We start from the raw sequence: 26,944 nt of genomic DNA, 5'->3' as shown, positions 1-26,944 counted from the left end.
TCCATGACTATGTTTCCCAGTTGTTATTGAATTTATTTAGATCGCAGCAATGGTGTGTTGCGTTTTGACATCTTTTAGCCTACTTCCCTTCATCAGATAGGTTTTATTTACATGATTTCTTGATTCAACAGGCCTGGCAGTAATTAGGCCTGGGTGTGGCTCAGTCAATTACTTTTTGGGACAGGTAGGTTTGGATAGCTTTAAGACAATCTTCAGTTGTATAAATCACAACAGCCCTCTTACAGAATACAATACCCCCTATATGAAACAAAGCATATAACTTCCTGCACAGTTGGCATGGAGCTTATTGTACATTAATGCTATTCTCTTCTATTCAGAACCATGTAAAAGAAGTTATCTTCACTTGATGGTCTGACCCTTAAAGCTTCACAGAGCATGCTTATATCTTAATTGATGCACAGCCACTTATAAGGCATTTAAATGTAGGGGGAGTTATTTTGTGCAATACTGGGTGTTGCATCTTTAAATAATGCAATTAAAATGTCCACAATACATGGATAAAAAGTGTTTTCTGATTGCAAATAGCATTAAATACCTATATCAATGCATATGCGCTATCAACACTGACTTAACTGTAAATCCACAACACAGCTGATGAGCTGCAAAGGCAAGAAAATGTAAGTGTGTCACACGGTCTTTATCTTTCCTGCACTGTCTTCACTGTGAAGATCTCTTCAGAAGGCGTTTTCCAGCCTGGTGGCAGACGGCTCAGAGGCATCTTAAATAAAAAATCAAAACACAACATCCAGCCCTGGTATGTCTCCATGGAGCGTGTCTGACATGCCCTACGTGCTTTGTGGTGAATAGCAATGGGACCACCGACCCACAGCTTGATCTGTGAGCTGACAGCACCCATCCCCCCACACGCCCATCTGTGCTACTCTGCATAGTCAAGCAGCCTTGGTGCATGCAGAGGCTCCAGAGTGCTCACAGCACAGAAGACACATGTGAGGTTATCTGCTAATCTCTGCCCATTTTTTTTCTTCTTTGTGCATTTTTAAGCATGCACCAAGGTGTAAACATCCCCTTTGTCTTCAGGATGATAATCACAGCCTTGTTTGTAGTAGATCACTATCAGTGCTTCCTATTATAGGTTTTCTCTCTCGTCAGCCCCGGTGTGAGCAGCTTCATGTCTGGTGTGCAGATCCACCGCATGCACGTAAACACTATTCCTGGAAGTTAATAAACACTTGTGAGTGTAGGCTGGTGCTGATGGATGGACATGAACAGCTCTTCTGCAGAATAAGGTGTAATCAGTGTACTCAGCTTTTTGAAACAGACGAAAATGTTGACTTTGAGTTTCATTGCAATCACTATGAGCACCACATAAACATCTATTAAATGTGTAAATAGGAAAAGAACGTGACAGTCTGAAGGCATTATAAGGAAACATGGTAATGGAGGTATAGGTTACCATTATTATAGATTTTATAACATGCATATTAAAGAACAGGATTATCAGGACAAGCGAATAAATACTACATGAAGTCAGATGAACAGACATGAAGATAATAAATGCAATAAAGATTTGAAAAAGTCTGAAAAACAAATCTAGACAAATCTCTGTGAAAGGGACACCATTGAAAAGCAATACTGGGTGCCCATGACCTTTGGTTCCTCAGGAAGCAATGCTTTAAAAAAGGGTGTGTTTTTGTCATGAAAATCCCTGCATGTTCCCGGGAACACTTTCTAAACTCATCATCTGTGAACATCAGTTCATTATGCCACATATGCCAGTTAAAGTTTTATCATGTCAAGAAGAAGCTAAAATGTGACATATTTTTAATGGAAGATCTTGCATTTTTTTTTAGAAAGACAATGCTAAGCCGCATACTGCCTCTATTACAATAGCGAGACTTCGTAGTAGAAGAGTCCGAGTAATAAACGGCCCTGCCAGGAGTCCAGACATGTCACCAGCTGAAAACATCATGAAACGAAGAATGCAATGCAAAAAAAAGAATCTTATATGAGACAAAAATGGGAAAACATTCCAACATGTGCGTATTTAGACATGCAAAAATCCTCAAATAAGCATAGTCTATGTACCAAAAGCTTCAGTATGCTGGCTAGTTATCCTGATAATTTTAATTTAATTAGCTAGTGATGTGTTCAATGTGCATATGTATGTAAATATACACATTTCTGTCATTTTTTTCTTGGTTTTTACACACCCAACAATTTTCACTGTAGTTCTATCAATCTAGTTTTACTTAGCTTTAGGCTTAGTGTTTTTATTTATTAAAATAATTTAATATAACTGTAAAAAAAAATACACACGTACACATATTGAATATTTATTAAAGCCTGGAGTATTTCATTTATGTGATTTTACTGTATGCTGAATTATGGTGTTACAGCTTCACCTCCTGATTGAAGAGCGCAAGTGCGCTTACTGTGCGTGGGCGTGAATGGGCAGCGCGCGCACGCTGCAAACGTCACGACGAGACGAAACGAGGCAGAAGCCAGCGCGCCCCGCCCCCCTGTGTGTTAGCATCATGGATGAAGGTGTAGAAAAATCTGCCAGGTATGATTTAAACAGTAGGCAGCTGCTGGAAACGGGTGTCCAGGGACTCTGCGTCAAGATTTAACGTCTAACTAGATGACCAAAAAAGGTAAGATCTAAAAAAAATAATCGGCACGGTGTTGTTACGCTAGTGATGGACGTCTGGTTTCAAATGATCGTTAAATGTGATGCTTTCGCCTAATAAAACATCTATTATCGATACTTTCCCGGGACATTTCTGCATACAAACAGCGTCAATTCATATTTTTACTACTCTGCCGTTTCTCTTCGATGATGTAATGCGACAAAAGATATAATAATATATGTGATGTGAGTGAGATATTTTCACATTAGCAGCCATTAACGTCGGCATCAGTGATATATTCACAGTATTTCATTAAACAGAATTCGCTCAAAAGGATTATTATGGACAAATAACTAAAGTAATCATTAATGTAATGGTATAAATGACGTTTTATTGTTATTATTATCATTGCTGTTGTAGAAAAAGTGAGCCTGGTTTAAACAAATTATGCAAAAAACAAATAAACACATTAATAATAAGAATAAATAAAAATAATAAAAGAAATGTATTATTATTTATTGATTTTTTATAATAATAATATATTATTATTATTAGCGATTATTACTTAAAAATACTTCTGGTTCTGTTTAAATAAATATTTGATTTTGTAGTGAGATAATTTTGATAATCACCATGTTTTTTTACAACAATTGTTTTTAATAACAATTCTATGGAACTTTGTTTCTGCCACAATTCTTTTTAGGTGTCCAGAAAACTTCAGGTTATTGCTTCAAAACTTATGCTTGTTGTCTTGACATTTTGACTTACTCACAAGTAACTTAAGTTTCAAATAAATTTGACGTTATTATTTTATCCAGTGTTTAGCATTTGGTCCAAGAGTTTCTTTCCAAAAGGTTCATTAATATTTCATTATTTTTATTATAACTGTAATCTTTTTTTTTTACCTGATCTGTTCCTTCAGCCTTTTTGCATTCAGTCCACTTGTTCGATATATTTCGATTATATTGATTTAACATGTTTGCATTAAACAGGTGTACTGTGTTAATCTGAGGCTTGTTTTAATTGTGGTGGAGGAGGTGGAGAACTGCTGTGAACCTGAAGATGAGGCGTCTGTCAAGAAAGAAAGCGCTGAGCCTGGTGAAGGAGCTGGACGCCTTCCCCAAAGTGTCAGAGAGCTACGTGGAGACATCGGCGTCAGGAGGAACAGGTGAGATGTCCCTGCGAGGACAAGACAGCAGGAGCAGCAAAAGGGAGGAGTAACACTCTCTGCTCATCTGTCTCCTCCACAGTGTCACTTTTAGCGTTTAGTGCCATGGCACTTCTGGCTGTCTTAGAGTTCTTTGTTTATCGAGAGACTTGGATGAAGTATGAATATTCGGTCGACAAGGATTTTTCCAGGTGAGATGTTATTACTAGGTTATTAAATGTTAATTAATTGTGACTTCAGTCTGTTTTTCTTTTTTACAGTATGATGTCACGGTAATCTTTTTATCCTGATTTCAGTAAATTGAGAATAAACATTGACATAACAGTCGCCATGAAATGCCAGCGTGAGTATCTCACCTTGTTTGCCGTTGTCAATGTGGAGAAGTTGCTACCTGAAGCGCTTACATCACATTAGCGCACATATTTCATCTCTGATTGTAGATGTGGGAGCAGATATTCTGGACCTGGCTGAAACCATGATCACATCTAATGGCCTGCAGTATGAACCTGTGAGTCAAGCATGTGTCTGAAAAACCTTAAGGTCATTTCTGAGGTGTCGCTTCTGTAAAGCAAACGCTCCTGTTTGTGTCTTTGAGCAGGTTATTTTTGAGCTGACCCCGCAACAAAGACTGTGGCAAAGGTAAGGTTTTGTGCAGTTGCGCAGTAAGTTTGAAAAAATACAAAATTCTGGTAATGCCTAAAATTTGGTTATCAAGTTATAAGAGATTTCTTGTTGTTTGAAAGCTTTTAAACTTGTTTAGCTAGTTCTGCAGTCTGTTTGTTTTCCAGGACGCTGCTTCTCATACAGAACAGGCTGAGAGAGGAGCACGCTCTGCAGGAAGTCCTTTACAAAACTCTCCTGAAAGGAGCTCCTACTGCTCTGCCACCACGGTCAGTCTCCTATGGGAAATAGTTTTTAATAATCACGTCTCCATTCATTTTACAAAAAGGCAAACACATAAGTGCCCACTGGATTTAGAGTGATGGATTTAGAGTCTGTTATAATAAAATGATGTGCTCAAACATTATGTGCGTAGGGAGGATGCCTCCATGGAGCCCCTCAATGCCTGCAGGATACATGGACACGTTTACGTCAACAAGGTAGCAGGAAACCTGCACATCACTGTTGGAAAGTAAGAACCTCTGTAGCGTAATAAGCATGAGACAAACATTTCTGATGCTGGAGACTAATAGTGATTCTTGATCTTTTTAAGGCCCATTCACCATCCTCAGGGCCATGCACACATTGCAGCTTTTGTGAGCCACGAGAGTAAGTTAAAATCTGGTTTTCTAATAACACTTCTAATTACACACTTTTATAATCTACAAGCAGACCAGGGAACATTATCTGTCACCATAATCGGTGCTCCCCTCAGCTCTCCCTTTTTCTGCATTCAGCAATAAATACTGAGGAAGGCCGTGGCATTTAAACAATGTTTAGACGGTACTAAGGGACTCAAAGCGTGCCAAGAAAATATCCCATTACATTACCAACAGCAGCCTGATTTGATAAAAGGCAGTGTGGATCCATGCTTTCATGTTGTTTGTGCCAAACTGTGAGCTGAATATTGCAGCAGAAATTGAAATTCCAGGTCTGGTGAGCCTGTGTGAGTCGTAGCCTTAGTTTCCAGTTGACAGGAAGTGGCACCTGATGTGGTCTTTTGCTGCTGTAGCCCATCTGCTTTATGATTTAACATGTTGCACATTCAGAGATCCTCTTCTGCAGTTTTTGGTTGTAACGTGGGGTTATTTGTGCTCTAGTCATTTCCTTCTGAGAACTGGCTCAAACTACTTATTTTCTAGTTTTGGGAACATTCTTGAGATGGTTGTGTGGGAAAACCCGAGTCGATCGGCAGGTTCTGGAATACTCAGATCAACTTAAATCACATTTCTTCCATATTCTGATTTGAACATCAGCAGGTCATCTTGAGCGTGTCTACATGCTCTCATGTGATTGGCTGTTTAGATATTTGCATTTACAAACAGTTGAACAGCTGTACCTCAAAAAGTGGCTGTGAGTGTATTAAGCATTGTTCTTACACATTTAATAGGGAATAATTTAACAAAAACCCCTGAAAACATTAAAGATGTCAAATATGTGAGCCAGATTTAATGGCATTGGAGATAAAAAGTGTTTTTCTGTTACTAAAAGAGACCAAAGTTGGCCAGATGAGAGCCTTAGGAAATCGAGCTTATAAGGTCCTGCTACTAGTTAGAATGATTGTCCACAGCCTTGATTGAATCTGAGGGTTCTCTCATCTTTGCATTACAGCGTACAATTTCTCCCATCGAATCGACCATTTATCTTTTGGGGAGGAGTTACCAGGCGTCATCAATCCTCTGGACGGCACAGAGAAAATCACATATAACAGTAAGTTACATGATTTCAGAGGATAAAACATGCAGGAAACATTTGAAAAGGATTTTCCATTGAATGAATGAGTGCATTTTTTTTTTTCATAAAACCCTCAATTATTGTTTCCTGTGTGCTTGCATCCCAGATAACCAGATGTTTCAGTACTTCATTACAGTGGTGCCCACGAAACTGAACACATACAAGATATCCGCAGACACACACCAGTTCTCTGTGACTGAGCGAGTGAGTAGCTGCTAAGCGCAGAGCTTTAAACACAGCCCAATGTTGTGACAGCAAGTAGACTAACCACCACAATGTCTGCTGCCAAGGAACGGGTGATAAACCACGCCGCGGGCAGTCACGGTGTTTCCGGCATCTTCGTCAAGTACGACACCAGCTCTCTGATGGTGACGGTCAGCGAGCAGCATATGCCGCTCTGGCAATTCCTGGTGCGACTGTGTGGTATAATCGGGGGCATATTCTCCACCACAGGCGAGTGGGCTTGGACATTTAGAGCAAAACAATTAAATATGGTTCTAGCTTTGAATTCATGCAGTTATTTTATTCTTTTTTTTTTTTTTTTACTGTGCTCTTCTCACTTTTAAGGGATGCTTCACGGGCTCGTTGGCTTCTGTTTTGATGTCATCTGCTGCCGCTTCAAACTGGGACTCTACAGGCCCGGAGAGGTGCTAAACCAGGACGCACAGCTGCACCAGATGAATAATCTGAACCACCACCATACTCCTCTGCTGGCTGACAATCCCCCTCGGTAGTAGACGCCGATTCCTCGGCCTGCACGGGTGACCCGACAAATAATGATCACAGTTGCTGCTTTCTCATCAGAAACTTGAGTTCGGATTTTCAGATATTTGTTTATTTATTAGAGTTTATAAAGGTTTTTCCATTGCCAGCATTACCGTACTGTATATCACAATGTTTTTCTTCCAAATGACCAAAAACATAAAAAAAATAGTAGAGTTAGCACTAACTATTGCACTGTAGGAGAATGTGTACCCTGTGACTCTGGTCACATTTGATAACGGTGATGCTGACAGTTATGTTAAAGTTTAAATTCCCAGGAGGTCATTAGCACCGCTGGTTTGTTTCACAGCATTAAAGTGTAAAAAAAAGAAAAGAAAAAAAGAAGCCCAAAACAAATAAAAGTTGATTCCTAAATGAAATAACATGCAGATGGTTTTTAAACAGGTAAACCATGAAATGATGGCAGTCAGGTTCAAGAAGGATGACTGAGCAAGTGTCATGTTGCCTATTAAGCAATCCTCTATAAGGAAGACTTATTTATTTTATTTGACTTATTTCAATAAGTCAAGAATGTCTTTAGCAGGTCTACCACATGACATGAGTCTTTATTTAACAAAAATTGAGCCAATGTGTCACTAAATAGGCCCTTACTGCTTCCAGGAGCTGCTAATCAAACCTGCTTGATTAACTGATCATCAGCCAGCTGGCTTGGTCAGAACTGAAGTGGTTCCAGGAAAAATATATCTTTCGATTTTCATTTTCTCCTCTGTAACCATGAACGAGTGAGCTGGAAGGCGAGCATGAAAGACTGCAGCACATGTGCACCTTTACTCTTCGAGTTTATTTCAGTTTTGCCAAGCAGACTTGAAAGTGTTGTCAGAGCAGGGAATACAGGCAGTCGGACGTTTTGCAAATGACACCAGAAGAAACATGAAGTCATTGATTAAGTGATGCCGTTTGTTACATACAGTAACAGTAGCTCCAGTCTGGGGTTTATGGCACCAACAGTGCTCTGCGTTTGAAAAAAAAGAAAAAAGAAAAAAAGAAAGAAGACAAGACAGACACACAGAAGAGCAAAACTCCATACTGACAACATCATTAATATAGCCCTGTAGCTCTTTGAGAACAATCTGATGCAACTGCTTCATCGTGCAGGCCTTGTACGACGTTTCGGGTCTGAAATTAAGAGGACGGTTATCATGATTTCACCAGACATGGGCTTTGCATAAACATTTAGTTTTGTCCCTTTTTCTCCCATAAAGACTCATCACTGTTAAGTATTTTTAATTCTGTCAAGAGTAATGCCTTGCAACATATACCATACTGTACACAGCTGTCTCATTCTTTCAGTAAAAATCATACCAGCCGGTCACACTTTTGGTACACTCTGTGGGAAGCTCTGAAGACACTCAACCAAAATAAATCAACAGTCAAATAAAAGTTTTTGGTAATCTATAAGAATAATATGCAAGCATCTATTTACAGATATTCCAAATATGCAGAAAGGATGTAATGCCAGTAGAGTTTTAACGTGTTCCCAGCCCTTTACTTGGGACTTTTTAAATATAAATCTGGACTCATATCTCATGGCTCTGTCTTGGTCCAGTTATCTAGTTTTTACTCAATTTAGGAAGAATAATTTGAAACTGGGTCATGAACTTTCACATATATATGCAGATGCAGCTCAACTCTGATTGCTCAGTGCCCTGCCCCTTTAAGACGATGAAGCTGAAGTACTCTGGCATTGGGGATACAATGCCAGCTTAGATTGTAATTTAACCAGTACTTTTAAATTAATTATTCTGCAGAAGCCTCATATTCACACTGTATGTGATTTAAAAGTACCTCACGAGTCTTTAGATATCTTAGTCTGCGTCCAGAAATCAGAAGAGAAAAGAGCCTTAATCTGCACAGGTGTGGGCCTTTTTTTCTTTTTTTAAACTGCAAGCTGTTGGACATCCCAGCAACTACTTCTTTCCATTTTCTTTGGATCTACTGAAGTTGTAGTGTGTGTGTCTCTTATGCACTAACATAATGTTAAAATCACAGTGGTAAAAATCTTTTTTTAAACAATTTTCCAGCAGTGTTTGAAAAACCAGGGCTCGAGATATAACAACTGTATTTATAGGAACCTCAAAATCGGACATTGTCTTCTGAACAATTTGACCCATTTCCCCAAAATTGTTTGGTTTGGTAAATAAAAGTGCACTCTGTTGTGCAGCAGGCAATAATTTCATCCAGACAGTTTAGATTTTTAGTGGTACCTAATGGGTACTGCCAACTCAAATTTCACTCATGTTTACCACTGTGACAAGGCTGGTGAGGTCTCCTCAGGATTTCAAGTGACCTGACTTTCTATGCAATTAAACTGCCCTCTCCAACCCCACGCTGTAAGGCGTGGCATTCCTCAGGGCTCAGTACAAGGCCCACTTATTTTCTTTCATCTTCCATTGGATCATTTTAAATATGCATTATTAAATGGATCAGTTTGTCGTAGCAGTCCATTTCTCCATTCTGTGAGGTGAGGCATCTCTTATGGCTTTGTATTTAGGGTTTTAGGAAGAATTACTTGAAATTGGGGCATGACTTTTCACTCATATGCAGATGACACTTTACTCTGATCACTAAATCATAATTAATATCTCAGGAGCACTGAAAACATCTCTGGATAAGTTGAATGGGTACCACTGCTCAAATATAACTCATGTTTACCACTCTGACTTGATACTACACCAAACTGCCCTCTCCAACTTCACTTTATAAGGCGAGACATCCCTCAGGGCTCAGTAATAGACCCACTTTTTTCCCTTTTTAACCTCCACTGTGTTGTGCACTTGCAACAAGGGCATGAATTCAGGCTCCTTTGCTGCAAGTAGCTGCAATGGTCTTCAACTTTCATCTTCTATACTATGAGGCATTGAACCATTTTAACTGAATCACTCGCTCCTGCTTTGCCTGTGAAATATCTTTCCCTAACGTGCTAACCTTTTGGGGAGTTGTCTTCTTACAGTTTGCTTAGAAACTGTTGGGAAACAATGTGCAGTATATACTGGGCTATACAAATAAAGTTCACTCTGATTTACTCTTATTTATAAATTCTACACAGCCAAGGTCTACCACATATAGTCGGACTAGCCTTTGGCGCAGGTATAAAGATGTAAAAGTAGTAAACTTAGTTTCAGTACAAACTGCTGTACAAACAGGCAAAAAAGTGGATGAGCATTCAAACAAGACGCACGGACATCAACATCTGTGGTCATAAATAAGTGACAACTGTAACAATAGGAAAGGTGGCATCTGTATTTGTAGCCATAGGTGACTCATGTAGTTTGAGTTTAGCTTTAATACTATTCTTAATATACTTCAGATCGGTATTAAGATGGAAAACCACCGGTGAGTTTTTTTTGGGGATGTTAAAAAGGCAGTAGATGCACTCATTGCAAAGACATACAGATATCGGAATCACCCGTGTATTGAAGACAAGAACTGGAGATCCCCACAGTAAAAAAACAAAACCGAAAAAAACAAACAAACATGAACTACAATGATCTCATAGAAATTTTCCTCCAACGATGCAGTGCCAGTATTATTCAAGTATGAAAAAAAGTACTTACAAGGCAAGGCGATGTATTGAGATTTAAGAGGGTGGAAAAGAAAATGGAAATCACACGAAAGGCTTATTGTTGCATATATAATTGGCCACTTTGAGACGAAAACAGTAGGTACAAAATGAATGACAACACTTCTTTTTGGACGGGGTTGGAGATTGAAGAGTGCACAAACCGATGACAGATATCCAAACTGAATGCTTAATTCATGGCTAGTAGACCTCATTTTTCCCTTCTTCTTCACATAACTGCCACCCCCACGTGTGCAGAGCCCCGCTTGTCCACATTAAGAAGGATTTAGAGTGTCCACAGTGGATGTTTTCCTCCTGCTGACAGCTAAAGGCGAGGGCTGCTGACTCTGGCTTGAGGCGGTGAGGAAGACTCAAATGGTTAAGGTGCTGGATGCACGGAAGTAGGAGAGGAACTTGAAACAGAGGCTGACCACAAAGTACCAGATGTTTCTGGCCATCTGGGAGCGGGCGATAAACACCCTCCAGATGAAAACGATCAGCAGGGTGTTGAAGGTGTAGCGAATGTTTCTCAGTCTGGAAGAAGACAAGAGGGAAGCAGATTAAAGACTTAACATACAAGTTCTTAAAAAGCTTAAAGATGTAAATGAGATGATAAACAAGGAAGCTTGTGCATAGGTTTTCCTAATTAATTATCACAGTGAAATTCTTCCAAAAATAGAATGATAACTGGTGGGGAAACACATACTTGAATCCTGTACTTTTGAAGGCTTGTTGACTTACTTTCTCAGGTGCTGCCTGGCAGCAGGAATGTCAGACATGTCTTCGTTCAGGACATACTTCTTGGTGCCGATGCAGTAGTTCTCAATGTACTCGGGCCAGTTCAGCTGGCGCACATCAAAGTTAAATGTCTGCAAATAAGATGGCAGAAGTTGAAAATACTGAAAATAGAAACTGAAAATAAAAAAGCTGCTATTTTTGTGACTAAAAGTGCATGTTCACAAGTGTTTTCTGTCTTGAGCTCTGTTGCAGTTGTGCATGATGTGCTCAGCTCATTTACTTATTTACAAGTAGAAATACCATTATGTACTGAGAAGGTCATGGATTCATTTTTGGAGTCAGTGTTATCTATAAAATTTAGGCTCCATGTGCGGCTGCAAAAAGGAGAATTTTTATGGAAGCTTCTTTCTGCAACTAGGTTTTTTTTTTATTTTTTAAATCAATCCATAAAGTCAAAGTTTTGGGTTATTATCTCAAAATGTTTAGGTAATGAGAAGTTCAATTTGTGAGATAATAACTTGAAATTTCAATTAAGCCCCGACTGTTTTTCCCCCTCAGTGGCATAAAAAGGCTTCCATAGAGGTGTTTCACAAACTAAACTTTATTTATACAGTATGCTTCTTTCAAGGTGGTGCTGCTATAAAACTAATAAAGTAAAACATTAATATTAATCCAAGCATAATTAAAAACAAGCATGCAAGTTAAAAACCCATTAAGACAACTTCCCCATCCTCCACAAAAGTAATAAAGTAAAATAAAATTATGAAGACCAAAAAGTTTAAACCAATAAAATAACTAGATGGTGAGGTAAGTTCTGAATAATAATAATAATAATAATAATAATAATAATAATAATAATAATAATAATATTATTATTATTATTATTATTATTATTATTATTATTATTATTATTATTATTATTATTATTATTATTATTATTCAACACCTGCATCTTTATGTGACCCTAAAAGGTGTATTATTGGTCCAAAATTTGCACCACGTACATGGTTAACCCTACCTTCCTGTCCTCAGGGGTTAGCTGGCCCATCAGCATGCTCATGTTCTCAGAGTTCCACTCCCAGTCCTGGCTGCTGAAATACTCCAGCAGGCTGATGGCCTTGTGCAGGCGATTGAAGATGCGCATCATCCTACAAAGACGGAGGAGGTGCAGATTACAACAGGCACAAATTGATTTCTCTTTAGGCTAAAAGTGGGATTAGAAGGAAGCTGGTCTTACTGCGGCTTCTGCCCGGAGAGGCGCAGGAAGAGGTCGTAGATGAAAGCGGGGAACTTGTGGCTGACCAGGATCCAGTACTGGTTTATCAGGTAGTTGGAGGTGATGTTGGCGTTGGGTCTTCGGAAAGCCTGCTCCAAGGGGTTTCTCTTAAAGGAGGACATCACATGGTGCTCTGCAAATCGAGATAATTGAGGAGGATTAGTCTCAGTGCCGTATTCACCTCTGAGCAGGAAACAAAAACAGCAGGAAACTGGTTACATTAATGAACGTTTATGCACCACCAGGAAGTGACCAGAGTTTCTTTAAAAAAAAAAAAAAAATTATTAATATAATGGTGACAGAAACCCAAGGCCCCTTGATTTGTGGCGGCGATCTGAATATTCGCCTGCGGCCGGATTTAGATAGCTCTAATAGAAGAATGCCGGAATCAAGTACTTTGTATAAAAGAGTCTCTGCGCTTTTTGAAGAGGTAGGACGTAAGACGTATGGAGAAATCGTTTCCCTACATGGAGAGATTATTCTCATTACTCAGCTCCACATTCCCTTTACATGACGTTTGGAAAAGATAGGGATAAAATCCAATCATGTGAGATGGGTACAATAGACATAAGTGACCATGAACCACTGTATCTGACAATTGATTTAAACGTATACCCCAAAACATCAACTTGAAACTTGAACTCATCTTTGCTTAAAGATGTAACATTTAAGAAAGAAGTAATGAAAGAACTCAAAGATTACCTTGAAATAAATGATAACGGAGAAGTGTCACCTCCAATACTATGGGATGCATTAAAAGCTAAGAGGGGAGATCATAGCATTCGCCTCTTTTCAGAAAAAAGCAGACACAGGACGATATACGCAGAACTCTTCACGTAATAAATCAGATACAAACATCTAAAAGTAAAGCCATGCTTATGAATATCGATGCGGAAAAAGCTTTTGACTCTGTAAATTGGGACTTTCTTTACAAAGTCTTGACCAAATTTGGCTTACATAATAGAATTATTGATACGGTGAAGGCATTATATACTAACCCTACTGCAAGAACTTTTATTCGCATTATACTTAGAACCTCTGGCACAATCAATCAGACAAAACAAAGACATCAAGGGAATAAACATTAAAGAACAGGAACATAAGCTTGCTTGCTATGCAGATGACATATTAATATACCTAGAACAGCCCACAAGCTCCCTACCTGAACTGATGAATCTATGCCAAAAATTTGGGAAACTTTCTGGGTATAAAATTAATATGACCAAAACTCAAATACTTAACTATAACTATAGCCCCCCAGCTCACTTGGTTGCTCAATAGAGTTGTCATACCTAAAGACTTAACTAAATTATTTGAGGAGAATTTTGGTTCCCTGCAAAAGAGAATAGTAGATGATATCAAACGATGGGACATGATTCCCTTTCTAACTTTATACTCACGAATTGAATCAAAATGAATATTCTGCCGAGATTACTATATTTATTCCAAACACTACTGGTACAAATTGATCAAAGCCAATTTAACAAACGGGACAAAATTATATGGAGAAGAAAGAGACCAAGGGTTTGTTTTAAAACTTTACAATTACAAAAAAAGACAGGAGGATGGGGCTGCAGTCACTAAAAAAAAAAAAAAAAAAAAAAAATATTTTCGGGCTGCTCAGTTTAAGACTGTGATTAACTGGTGTGATATAAGCTATAAAGCACATTGGAAAAATATTGAGGAGAGCATGTTTTCTTTTCCAATACAAGCTGTCCTGATGGACTTAAACATTCAAAAATATATAGACAAGGTCTACAACCCTTGGGTGAAATGTAAACTTAATGTATGGAGAAATGTTGTGAGGGAATTTAAATTGGAACAGGACTTGGCTTTATTTAAATGTATGCGTATGACTCTGATTTTGTCCCAAATAAATTGGACTCACGTTTTAAAAGTTGGTCTGCTAAAGGATTACCTACATTCGATAGTCTGATTAAAGATGGGAACTTAATAAGTTTTGATACATTGAAACAAAAATACAATCTGGAAAAGCAGGATTTTTATTGATACTTGCAAATAAGACATTATATAAAGACAACAATCAGAGTGGCGTCGAACACTAATGTAGATTTGATAGCTATGCTTAAAAAGGCATATATTGGCAACGTCAATAAAAAACACTTTTCCTTTTTGTATACATTTCTTACAAATAAGCTTTCTCACTCAACTGAATATGTGAAGATATTATGGGAGAAGGAGGACTCAAATATGGGAACGTGGAATCCACTTCCTCACGAAGATGGAGAGAATTTGGATGGAAAACTATGATAAGGTTCTTATCACCCCTTGCCAAAAGACTCATTATGACAGGAATCCCCCTGTATGTTGGAGAAAATGTGGACACCAACGAGCACACCACGCTCACATAATGTGGGACTGCCCTTTGATCAGGACTTACTGGAAAGACACTCACGAAACACTACAAGAAATTTTCAACTGTACATTCCCTTTTGGAAGGAAAACAATTTTTTTTGGATGTACGCCACAGGAATGGTTTAAAAAAAAAGATAAAATGTTTACTAAGTGCCTTGCTAGTTGCAAGTAAAAAATGTATAACAAAGAAATGGCTATTACAAGATGTACCAACTTTATCATTGTGGTGGAAAATAACACTAGAGATTTATAGGATGGAGGAGTTAACAGCATATGTGAATAACAGTAAGTTGGTTTTTGTCGTGCTGGGATAAGTGGGTCCAATACACTAATATACATAAGCGAATTTAATTCTCAAATTTTAAAATCAATAATCTGGCAACTGGTCGCTCCCGATTGTTCAGTGTTTCTCTTTTGTTTGGTATTTTGCAAATTGTGTTAATCAATGCCTGTAACCAGCATCGTAAACTGTAAAACTCAGACAACAAAACAAAAAAGACAGCAGGAAACTTTTGGACTGTGTATTTTAATTCAGTTTCAGGTCAGACTGAGGTTTAAGTAGGAGAGGGTTTATTTCCAGTTTACAGTTGCATGCACTTCTCCAGCATCCTTTACTTTAATGAGCCTTCTCATTAAAGAATTGCCAGGAAAAGGGTTCTTAACTCTATTCATTCATCCCTCCCATTTTAATAATTAATTTGTACATTTGTTTCATGAATTATTAGTTTACTTTCTGACTGCTTTTACACTTTGTTTTTAATTTTTGGCAGTCTTGGTCCTCCATATTCGAGCTCTATGGTTCAAATGGAAGCGTGCTTTTCAGAGGTAAACAAAGAAAATAAAAGGTCCTTTGAGGACAGGGTTTTAATACAAGGATCAAGACTTCCAGAAACTCAGCTGGCCTTAATCATGGCATGACCCTGTTTCCTCTGGAGGATATCAGGCAGAAAGTGACCATTCAATGATTTCCCCACTGGGCAGCGTGGGTGGCTCCTCCTCTTCCTCCTCTCAGCATCCAGTGGCGGCCAGCGGCAGGAAGCAGCCATGTGACCACAGACATTACATCACATGGCATGCAAATGAGGCCTTGTAAGGTTTGTTTCCATGACAACAATAATGTAGTGGTTCCAGGGACCGAGATGACCAGATCCGAGGTGACAGCCAGCTGTGGCCTGGCTCCCTGCAGCCTGGTTGGAAGCACCGTGGCAAACACTGAGCTGCTCTCAGAAACCTGGGACACTTGTGATATAAATATTTAAAAAAACAAACAAAACTGAGCTGCACTAGAGTACTTCTTTTCTTAATGTCATATTTATCTAAAAAAAAAAAAAAAAAAAAAAATCTGTTTTCTCTGAGGGGATGTCCAGTGTTACTGGGGCTCTTCTGATCCTCTTGTTTTAAATTGGCTTCATTTCTAGCTCTCTTCTGGCCCAGTGAGAGTGCAGAGTCCACACTTCCTCTTTCATAACGCGATGAGTCGCAGTGATCAGACCTAATCCCGCCACGAGCCATCTGGTCACGATTTCCTTGGTGAAGAGAGCGTGCTTGTTAATCTGAGGGTCACTCGACATCCTGCCGGCCGGATATCCACACCCAGAGGGCAACGATGTGAGTTTTTTACTCTTCACATGGAATCCAAGCAGATAGATAATCTTTTTCCTAAATTCTGTGAATTCATTTTGAGACATAGACTTTTAAAATAATCGTTAACAAAAATCAACTAGAAAGTATAAAATAAAACACTTTAATCCGCCTTCAGACACTAAATGTGTTTACTTTTCAAACATATTGCAAACAAGCTTTAAGATTAGCCTGCATCATTCACTCGCCACCAAATCCATCAAAAACTTAATTTTCTGCTTCTTGCCAGCAGGTGGCAGACTCCCTCCTCTTGAAGCCTCCACCACAAACATCACAACTACATCACAGACACATTATGTCACAACACCCGAGTATTGATTTATGACGAGGAAAGCGAACACAGACGACAGTGTTGCGGGATGCCGGCAGGCAGACAAAAACAGCTCTATAAATATCCGCCTGCAGTGACAGGTTTGTGTTACCGCACAGCAAAGAGGGTACCTACCGATCTCTCCCCAGTGAAAAGGGTTGATGCCGCCGGTCGTGCAGTTGTACACCAGGGCCGTTTTAGGTCTGCAAAGTGTGGAAGATGAAGGTCATAATGATGTCTGTAGAAGGCATTTGGTGTATAATTCCAGCTTATCTGTTTGTGTGGTGAAACTGTGCTGATATAAAAGGCTGATCTTATATTTAAAACTGTTATTCACCAGTGTTTTTAACCCTTACAGTGCACATAAAATAAGTACATAAGCCTGGTATTGCACAACATTCCAAATGCCTGTACATTACAAAATTTGAGAGGTTAAGTGTTTTCATCAGCCTCTCTTAGCAGTCTGAAATGGGTGTGGATGCTGCATATTTTCTCTGCACTCTGTTTCCCGTATGGAAAATCTGACCCTCTGAGTTTTGGTAAGACTGCAGCGAAGCAATGAGTCAGACACTCCCTGGGAAAAACATCTGGCACGGCGTGGAAATGACTCACTTGAGTTTACTAGTGTCTTCTTGTTAGTGCCAAAATAAATTTGGTAAGAATCAACAGAAAAATCTTTCAAAATCTGGCATTTAACTGATTTTCCCAGACCATTCTGGATTTTTTGTGACAAGTTCTCAGTGCAATTGTTCTCTTCACATCAGGGCCAGGTTTAGATTTACACTTACAGCTTCTTTTATCACCTCAGGCTGTTATAAAAGTACTGAAGTATTACCGTTACTCTGACGCTCACTAACAAGACACACAGGAAGACCGCGACAACAGGTTTGTGTTGGGCTGCTGGTGGAAATAGCTGCACAAAGAATGTATGCAACTCTATTTTTAGAGTCACTGTTAAAGCATCTATCCAGGTGCTTGTGCCTGAACTATATTTGGTGTTCATAGAGTATTACCCCCACTCATAACAGATGTCTTCTGTCCATGTCACAGTTTACCGAGGCCAAGTAAAACAGAGTAACCTGGGAGATTTACTCTATATACAGACGTACGACATATTCGGACATAAAACTATGCAGAATATCTAGAAAAGGGACAAGAGATTGGGTTTCTGAAGCTTTCTAGCTTCTGCTTTGACTGGCCAAACTTGCCTGAGCAGGCAAGCAGCTATTGTCATATGATCATAACTTTAAGTTTATTTGCTTGTTTTGCCTTTTGTATTGAGCCCAAACATCTGCAGGTTACAGCAGAAATCCCCACAAGTTGGCCGTTGTCCCTATACCTAAAGTGCGCTTGGAAACTACAAGTTTTTAATGGAAAGCCCTCAACGTATGCATTATGGCAAATGGAGGACATTTTAAGTTTAGGGACTGAGTTTTGGGGTTTGTTTACTCACCTGTGTACAGCAGTGTACCAGCCAGCAGCCAGAGTGAGGCTGATGACCACATCCACAGGGATCAGATCTGCCACCGCATCGTTGTTGGCCCTCATGGTGCGCAGGATACCCTTTCCCGCCTTATCACAGGATGACATCATCTTAAAACTCCAAATCTTGCCACTGCAACCAAGAGCTTTGAGATTCAAGGGTAACATGTCTTACTTACAGCTATAAAGACGCCGCTTGGCCCGTTGAAGTTGTCGATCCAACCCTGAGGCATGAAACGGAGAAGAAAAGAAAAACAGCAATGAGACTGAATCAACATTAATTGATTAATTCCAACAGCAGCACACGTGTGGTTGTGTTTCTGTGCGCTAAAGCAGCTGTTCGGGGTTATGTTACTTCCTGCGGTGGGAGAACAGAGAAGCGGGGATTGTCGGCTTCAATTAGAAACCATTAAAAATGGATGAAATCACTGGTAATAGACTGCAACAGTCTCTAATGTGCGGGGCTGTGGATTCATTATGTGGGCAGAGCTAAGCCTTATCCTCGCTCTAATAATATGTTCTGGTGCAGATAAGGTGCACAGAAGAAGAGCAGGCCACTGGGGCCAGGGGTGTTTTTAGCGTGGCGATCGGCTGTCGGCTTCACGCCAAGCTGAAGACGGAGATGCAGCTTTTATTTTGCACAGCGTGTTGGGTTAAATGGGACATTTCTAAAAGCACAGACTCCCAGAATGACAGGCGCATACTGGGGTTATAAATGTACACAACACATCGACACAAACACGCTCTGCCCATCCCCCACCCGCCTCACAGCGCCTGCTGGCACGGGCTGCCAAGGCGATTGCAGGGCCAAGCGTGAGTAAGGTCTTTTGAAGAGTTGCTGCCAGGCCGAGTTTAAAACTGCAGGCAGAGCCAGAAGCTACCAACAGTCCCACTGCACAAACACAAGACCTACATTTCCTGGCTCCACATAAACAAGGACTTTCCTGTGTTGGTCTGGTATTTGTTTTCTTTTCATGCTGCATCATCTCTTCAGAGCTAGTCCTTCAGATGAACTCATGTTTTTTAAATTGGGAAGAATCTGAATAGGCTGTTAGATTTCTGCTGAACATCTCTTTGAATAATCGATACATTTATGTCATCACGAGTCTAAGGCTTTTTCTGCAGTCATCAGCCTTGAGTGATATATTTATAGCTTTAACGAGGAGTCGCTCAGCAAAAAATATATATATAAAAAATAAAATGAAATGAAAGAATAAGTAAATATCTTATAAAAAATGAATAATTATTGGCAAGTTTAAAGTTTAACTCTTTCCATGCAAAATCACATAATTTCAATTAAATATTTACTGAGAAGCAATCTCGCTCACGCTGATTAGTCTGGTGCAAGTTTTCATATAAAGAAATCCACCAGAGACTGACAGCAATAATGCACTCTTCAGCTTTCATGTTTGGGTCCTTAGCGAAGCGGCCTTCAGTCCACAGCCTCCGATTTACCCTTCTGTCCTTGACGTCCGCCCAAAATCTCCCATCCCAGCAGCTGTTTAGCTTGATGAAAGGTGACTCGGGTGGAAAACGCCGGTCTTTAGCACTGACATTAGCCAATTTGCTTTAATCCAGGGCCACTTAAGATAAAAGCCACAGGAGAGCAGCACTGACCCGGGCAGGATTAGGTTGATCAATATCTTATTTCAATTTGTGTCAGGAGGACACATAATGAGGGGAGGGATTCTAGAAAAACTAGTCCGCGTCATTCATGGGTGTCCAACATGCACCTACAAAGAAACAACCAAGTCAAAAAAGGGGGCACGTTCTGAGCAGAAAATGAGCCAGCGATGAAATAGGAAAGCAAACGACTTGCACTCTGTGAGGATCCAAGCACCACAGTTCTTAATTTGTTGCTTTGTTTTATTTCAATTTTTTTTATGTGATTAAAATGTAGGTGTTCACAACCCAATGACTGACATCAGTCGCTGCATCCATCGTTTTTGTACACGTCTTTACAAAAACTATGTCCTATGTCTTTGACATATAGGCTCGTGAAATTCTTTCACAAAGACGTGAGCCATAGTGGGCGTGTCAGTTCTCTCTCAGCAAGATTAAAACTAGAAAAGGTCATGGAACTTTGTCAATACTTAAAAAAAGAACATATATAAGTGTAATTATGCAAAAGTAGCTAATTTCTAAAGAGAGCAAAGTATTCAGTGAACTCACAGGAAAGGGCTCTTGCCAACTGGCTCCCACTATGGAGGGTCTGATGATGCCAATGTTGAGCTTGTCTTGCTCCTGCTGCACCACGTACTCAGCCAGGGCTTTGGTGTAGGTGTACGTGTTGGGCCTGTCGCCGATGAGCCGTGGCGTTATGTCCCGCACGATGCCATCGTCCATCCACCTGAAGCCAGAGACATAAAGCTTCAGCACTAAGCACCCATTTACAACATAACTGAGCACTTATTTTGGTGCAGTCTGAGATTTATTATGATAAAAACAATTTTTAAAAACATAGGTAGCAGGTTTGTTTTGCAGAAGAACATTAGAAGGTACAGGTTTATGAAAAAGCAATTTACAGTCCCCAGGTCATGTACGCTTACTACATTTAGACCAGCATTTTAACTCTTTACCCTGTGAATGCTGTAAAGGTCGTCATGTTGTCTTTATGGGAAAAGGAGTTAAGGCGACTTCACCTATAAGCACTGCCAAATAAATGCATGAAATAAAATGCAACGGAAACACTCCATTAGGCAATGTTCTCAAAGTTAAACCAAACCTCTGGTCCTTACACTTGAGCTGATGACAAATCTATGTAGGACGTGGCACTTAAGCTGCTTTAGTCACCCTGCAAGCCGCTATCAACCCATCTCAACCCTAGCACTTCCTTTTCATGCCGTTTCAGACATTAGTGTAATATCTGCTGTCTTTTATCATTAGTTATGCATCTCTGCCTCCCCCCCTCCCCCACAGTGTCTCTTTTGTCCCGTCTTCCTCCCCTCATGCCCAACCAGTCACGGCAGATGGCCACCCCTCCGTGAGCCTGGTTCTGCTGGAAGTTTCTTCCTGTTAAAGGGGAGTTTTTTATTCCCACTTTTGCCACATGCTTGCTCATAAGGGGTCACCTGATTGTTGGGGTTTTCTCTGTATCAAATAAAACACCTTGAGGTAACTGTAGTTGTCCTTTGTTGCTATATGAATCAAATTGAAATTACTGTGACCTTTGATATGTAGGGAGAGTCTTTGTTACTGCTCTTCAAATGCACGTGGAGGTGTTAGTCCTGGACTACATTATGAATATGAACAGTTTAAAAGCAAAGAAAACCTCCTTTCACACGGAAAGGTGTGCATGTTGCCCAACTTTTGCAATAACTTCCATGGCGCAATCTGACAATAAAGCGCTTTTTTTGACAGCCAGTTGGCCAAATGTGTGCACAGGTGTGAAAACAGGCACATAATCATGAAATTCGTGTCTCCACATTCCTGCTTTTATCCCAGTCCAGGTTCACTGCTGAATGTAAGTGAATGGATGAGATCTGTGTTGGTATCGTGCCCAGGGTGGTTTAGGCCCAGCTGGATGTGTTGTGAATGACTGCATTGTTTGTTCGTTCCTCGTAATTACTGGGCTTGATTCTGACACACTCGCCAAGTGATGCAATAGTTTATCCACTCACTATTTATTGATCTTTTGAGCGAACCTTGTTACAATCCCTTGTTTGGGAGGCCCTGTCGCGGTCTCTCCCTTGGTTGCAGCTGTTGCACAAATATGCAACTTCTCTTTTTCTTTGGGATTAATTTCCACATCACATGAATTAACCCCAAGTGGAAGTATTTCTGTGACATGGGTGAACAAAAACATCATCCACTCACTCAAGGGAGTCTATGAGTTTCTTGGGCTCGACGGGCGGCGGGTAGATGACCTCATCAATGTGCTTGCGATTGCAGTTTGCATAGGCGGTGGAGATGTGAATGAAGGCCTCGAGGTGATGCATCTGCTGGGCCAGGCTGAGGAGCTGCTGTGTGGCGATCACGTTGAGCTGCAGGGCGTGTCTGCAGGAGAGGAGAGAGAGATTCATACGGTGTTAAAAAGACTGCACGTCTCTGGGAGTGTGTGTATGTAGATGTGGGAGGAAAGGTCGTGCAAATGAGTCTGTGTGGGAGGGAAAAGTTTGTGTGTGCGTGCTCAGGTTCAGTGTGTGCAGGGAAAGTCGTTGTGTGTGTGTGTTCGTGTTTGCTAGACTACTACTATCTTTGTATTTGCATGTATAAGCGTTTGTTTGCTGACGACTGAGTGTACCATTCAAATATGAATTTGCAAAGGAGCAGGAATTTGCAAAAAAATTCAAGCCGGAGCAGAGTGACACGGCGGGATAGAGAGGCATGAAATCAAACAGAGAGGGAGAGAGAACAAGACTAAATGAGAAGGAGGGGAAAAACATGTATTAGCCTCATCATTTTCGCTCTTTTCATCTTGTAGTACCAGTCATAAAGCCAAGACTGAGCATTACAGCATCTACTGCGGCTCTGAATCGATGCCGAGAACGGTCCTGAACAATGCACGCTAGGGCTGTTCGATATAACGATATATATCGGATGACAATATAAAAACTTCTATCCTTTCATTTTATGCTATCGTTTGTTTCGTGGTGTCGCAAAATAAACTGTTTACGGCAATATTTTTTTCATCGTTTTGATGGTCACTGTAGTGGCTATATTAATTTCTTAAAGTTCTCTCTTTCTCTTATATTTAATATAACCACACTATGGACAGACAAGCGCCTGTTTTTATGCGTTGTGGTTAGCAACAACGACGGTAACACCATCGCCTGTCCGCTTGTTTATGTTCCACATAAACCTTTCACAATAAAGCTCAAGATCCTGTTGAGACTTTTCAAAGTAAACTGAATTACGTGAAAGTGCAGATTAGGATGAGAAGTAAAAAAGAGCCATCAGGTGCTAAAAAATAAACCTTAGACTCAAACTTTAGAACAGGCTTTTCCCCGCAGCACGCTGTGTAATAGAAAACGGCGGCCGTTACAACTTATGTCTAAAAATATAGTTTCATGCATCTGTTAAAACATTGGACTCCAGCTACATGACTCGCAGCTGGAAACGCTTCCCGCAAGACGAGCTGCCCGAGATTCACAGAACTTACAGAAAATGTTACATTTTTGTGATTTATATCGTTATCGGACGACAGAATTCTTATATCGGGATATGAGATTTTGGTCATATCGCACAGCCCTAATGCACGCCGCTTTACACCTGCAAAATCTGGCAAAGTGATAACTTGTTGCTCCTTCTTTTGTTGACTTTCTCTTCTTAAACACAGAGACTATAACCTTATAAATGACGCAGCAGCATTTCACCTCAACAGTCCAAAAGCAGAAACATTTTTTAAAAAAGTGTTTCTCTGAAGACAGAAAAATCCCGAGGACCACAAAATGAGAACAAATGCAGATAGAGTAATGAAGTTATTAATTGCATGATAGTTTAAGAGATTAAATCCCCCCTCCCAATTTAAACCATTGATAAAGTAGAAAATAAACATAAGTAGGGCCTAGCTGGCCATTTATTTATACAAGTCTAATAGATACTGGTCTTATAATGATGAGACAAGTGTTGTAATTAGCAATCCTCTGACTCTATACTGTCTAAAGCTGTTACAGCCTCCTCTTTCTGCTCTCCCTGCAGGGTTCCCTCCAGTAGGAGGCAGTGAGGCTTGTTAGGAGAATACTGGCTCACCTGTGTAGGCCTCCACATAAGCAGCCAGCCACTCATAACACCATGGCACATCTCATTCATCACCACTCTTACCCTGACTTCTCACGCCTCATGTTTATCGCTGCCATCATCTTCATTCTGCCAATGAAATCTATAATTGGCGTCCTCACCTGTCTTGCGTCACCTCTATAAAAAGACTCCATCTCTGGTGAAAGGAAGCACGTGTATCCGACTCAAACTTATGCAAGAATAATCAAGGTGCTGGCCTTTATCGTTTTAAAAATGTTTTCTTAAAGAGATGACAACAACAAAATCCTAACTGCCAGAAGAAGAAGAAACAAAAACAACTCAACCCACATGTGATTGATAATCCTCCTGTAGGCCACCCACACAACACATTTCACTTTATAAACCTCAGCCCTCAGCTGTGGATGTGCGTCAGCTCTGCAGCAGAACTACAACAACATACAGAGTCCATTTTGCCTAGAGCAAAGACGAGAAACGCTGTGGTCAGTTTCAACAGACACTGCATGATTCTCCGGCTCAGCGTGGGTGTCGATCACGAGGTCGCGGGAGAACCGAGAGGCAAAAAGCTGTGGGCGAACGGTCCAGTGGCACAAATCAGGTGCGGTCAGGCTGTTGGCAGCGGCAGGACGATGAAGACTGCGGTGGCGATCACCCGGTGAGCTTTTGAGTGCTGTGGGGGCGTGTCATCGCCCCTCCATCTTCTGGGACCATATGCAGGGCGTCACGCCAGCGGGACTACAGAGGGAAGATGGAGGCACCACTGCGCCCCTTCCTGCTCCTGACTCATCACCCATCTGTCTTTGCAGTTATGACTCAGATGCAACAACTACAGACCAGTATAGGCACTCATCAGAAACTACCAGCTATTGAGATCTGCTGACTGTGGAGGCCCTTTGAGTACAGCGTTCAAGACACTGAAGACGGTCCAATGTGGTCATAAAGCGATGGACATGGTCAGCGACAATACTCAGGCAGGCTGTGGTGTTTGAAGAGTGAATAACTGGTGCTATGGGTCCAAAGTGCCGAATGATTCATGCTCTCATGTTGTTTACAACAAATTCTTATCCTAACACCTGAATGTTGCTGCTCAGACGCTTCTTCTATTGTCCCAGTTTTCGTGGGCCAGTGTGAATTGTAGACCCAGTTTCCTGTCCTTAGCTGACAGGAGTGGCACACTGTATGGTCTTCTGCTGCTGTAGCAGCAGGGTTCAATGCGTTTTGTGTTCCGAGATGCTATTCTGCATATTTGGTGGTTATTCGAGTTACTATTTCCTTCCTATCCGCTTGAAGCAGTCTGACCAGTCTCCTCTGTCATCAACAAAGCTTTCACAAAGCTCACTGGATGTTATCTGTTTCAGACAGTTGTCTGTAAGGGTCACGGTCCTTTAGAGAAAAGCTCGAGTTAGCAAACAAAAGAAACTCCCAGCTGCTGATTTTTACTCATATGAAGCCACCGAGGTTATAAGACTTCAAAGTAATAATCTTAGAATAAAATCACTTTAAGGGTTTTTGTAGAATTTGTTTATCGGATAATTTTCCTAAATTTCAAGAGTCGTTTAATATCTGCTTAATGCTTAGACTGCCCCAAGTATTATCATTACTACTGTACATTTTATCAGTACTTCTCTGAAGCACAGAACTGTGTATTGATAAAGTGACAGATCGATGAATCAATATTAAATCACTAGCAGCTCTAATATTAACACTCAGTGCTGCTTTCTTCTTTAAAAAGGCCACTTCACCCCAAAAATCAAACATATATTTTCCTCTTATGGCTTTCTTGCAAGTTCATTTAAAACTACAATGTCAGGAAGCAAGCTAGCAGCTACCTGACATTGTAGTTCAGCCGAGGGGAGGATACCAGGAATGTTTACATCCTGTCACAGCTCATTACGAAGAAGAACCTCTACCCAAGGGTAGAGGGGCACTTGTTTCTGCAGTTCCTGGTAACCAGGTCATGATTTCTAGAAATTTTAACCCACTGCGCAGAACATTATAGGGTGAAAATCTCTCTTTACTCACAGATTACCTTAGTTTGATCAATCCTATGATAAATAGAAATAAGTTTCAAGTTAAAACCAGCTTTCAATAAATAGCAATGATCCTTTAAGTGTGGATAAAGACTTGCACAGGATGAAGACCAGCTGAGGTGTCGGGCTGAAAAGCCCTGGACTGACTCTCGAGCCTTAAGCAGACTCTTCTGATTTATGGCCTCTGCACTGCTTACAAGGCTGCCGGTCACCAGACAAGAATAATGACTCTGAGATGACAAAAAGGGGAGGCGTGAGTAAAAAACCCAGTGAAGTCATATGAAGAAATAAAAGAAGAGAGAAGATAAAGGCCACTGAGAGAGAAAGATACAGAGACAGAGAGAGACTAAAGCACTAAGAGATCGATATGAATCGGTGTGCAGCTCAGTGCAGTGCAGCAGTCCTAACTGAGCTGTCACTCAAACTGGCCCGCCTCTGAACACCCATCTTCAGGGAGCTTTTAAAGAGCAGCACTACACCACGTCAGACAAATGATCTACCTCCACTCATCCATGCACACGGAGGCTGCAAACACACTGAAGGGGCGGCCTCACTCGCTTATCTTGGGAGGAATTTCCCTGCTTAAAAGAAGCTAAAACTGAAGATCTAATCTATGAATACCGGGATCATCACGTGGGGTCAACATGTGTGTAATCAGACTTACAAAATCCCAAAAATGCAGTGCAACTGAAAGTGTCCAGACACAAGCTATAAGCAGGAATGCCAATCATTCTTCTCTTTCCGGTTTCTCGGCTCATCCGTTTCACTCTGCAGATAATTTTTTACATGAAGGATCCAGTGCAGTCCAGGCTGGGCATTTGTACAGCAAGACAAAGAAAGCTGCACACCATGTTTGTATATTTTTACACAAGCTTGCAGGC

At 40.5% G+C, this 26,944-nt stretch overlaps 2 protein-coding genes across 7 annotated transcripts in view; one reads left to right on the top strand and one right to left on the bottom strand.

Annotated features, from left to right (window-relative positions):
- The first annotated feature begins 2,473 nt into the window (after window positions 1–2,473).
- On the top strand, window positions 2,474–10,427 carry LOC147310212 (endoplasmic reticulum-Golgi intermediate compartment protein 2-like). 4 transcript variants are annotated; one of them, XM_086270001.1, is made up of 13 exons: window positions 2,474–2,633; window positions 3,647–3,777; window positions 3,860–3,968; window positions 4,074–4,120; window positions 4,218–4,285; window positions 4,376–4,416; window positions 4,566–4,667; window positions 4,814–4,909; window positions 4,991–5,046; window positions 6,049–6,147; window positions 6,278–6,375; window positions 6,462–6,624; window positions 6,739–10,427. In XM_086270001.1, the coding sequence occupies exons 2-13, from the start codon at window positions 3,672–3,674 to the stop codon at window positions 6,903–6,905; spliced, it is 1,152 nt and encodes a 383-aa protein (XP_086126127.1). In that variant the 5' UTR covers window positions 2,474–2,633; window positions 3,647–3,671; the 3' UTR covers window positions 6,906–10,427. The 4 variants fall into 4 exon arrangements, with proteins under 4 accessions (XP_086126127.1, XP_086126126.1, XP_086126128.1 ...); XM_086270000.1 differs by having other exon boundaries at window positions 3,602–3,777; XM_086270002.1 differs by having other exon boundaries at window positions 2,475–2,633; window positions 3,644–3,777; window positions 6,809–10,427.
- LOC147310211 (fatty acyl-CoA reductase 1) overlaps window positions 7,717–26,944 on the bottom strand; it is a 62,375-nt gene continuing 43,147 nt past the window's right edge. The window contains exons 4-12 of one of the 3 annotated variants that reach the window (XM_086269997.1): window positions 22,153–22,332; window positions 20,509–20,686; window positions 18,516–18,560; window positions 18,308–18,426; window positions 16,990–17,057; window positions 12,489–12,660; window positions 12,270–12,399; window positions 11,255–11,382; window positions 7,717–11,047 (exon numbers count right to left, since the gene is read on the bottom strand). In XM_086269997.1, the coding sequence (XP_086126123.1) occupies window positions 10,885–11,047; window positions 11,255–11,382; window positions 12,270–12,399; window positions 12,489–12,660; window positions 16,990–17,057; window positions 18,308–18,426; window positions 18,516–18,560; window positions 20,509–20,686; window positions 22,153–22,332 (1,183 nt within the window). In that variant the 3' untranslated portion in view covers window positions 7,717–10,884. Of the gene's footprint in view, window positions 11,048–11,254; window positions 11,383–12,255; window positions 12,400–12,488; window positions 12,661–14,151; window positions 16,430–16,989; window positions 17,058–18,307; window positions 18,427–18,515; window positions 18,561–20,508; window positions 20,687–22,152; window positions 22,333–26,944 lie in introns of those variants that run through there. The other 2 variants (XR_015125852.1, XM_086269998.1) reach the window with 2 other exon arrangements.

This window comes from Aulonocara sp. 'chitande type north' Nkhata Bay, linkage group LG17, assembly GCF_057382095.1.
Source record: "Aulonocara sp. 'chitande type north' Nkhata Bay isolate Kocher_YH1m ecotype deep benthic linkage group LG17, A_spYH_male_GT1.1, whole genome shotgun sequence".
Lineage (NCBI taxonomy): Eukaryota > Metazoa > Chordata > Actinopteri > Cichliformes > Cichlidae > Aulonocara > Aulonocara sp. 'chitande type north' Nkhata Bay.
Note: the sequence above shows the minus strand (reverse complement) of the source record. Positions and strands in the feature narration are given on the sequence as shown.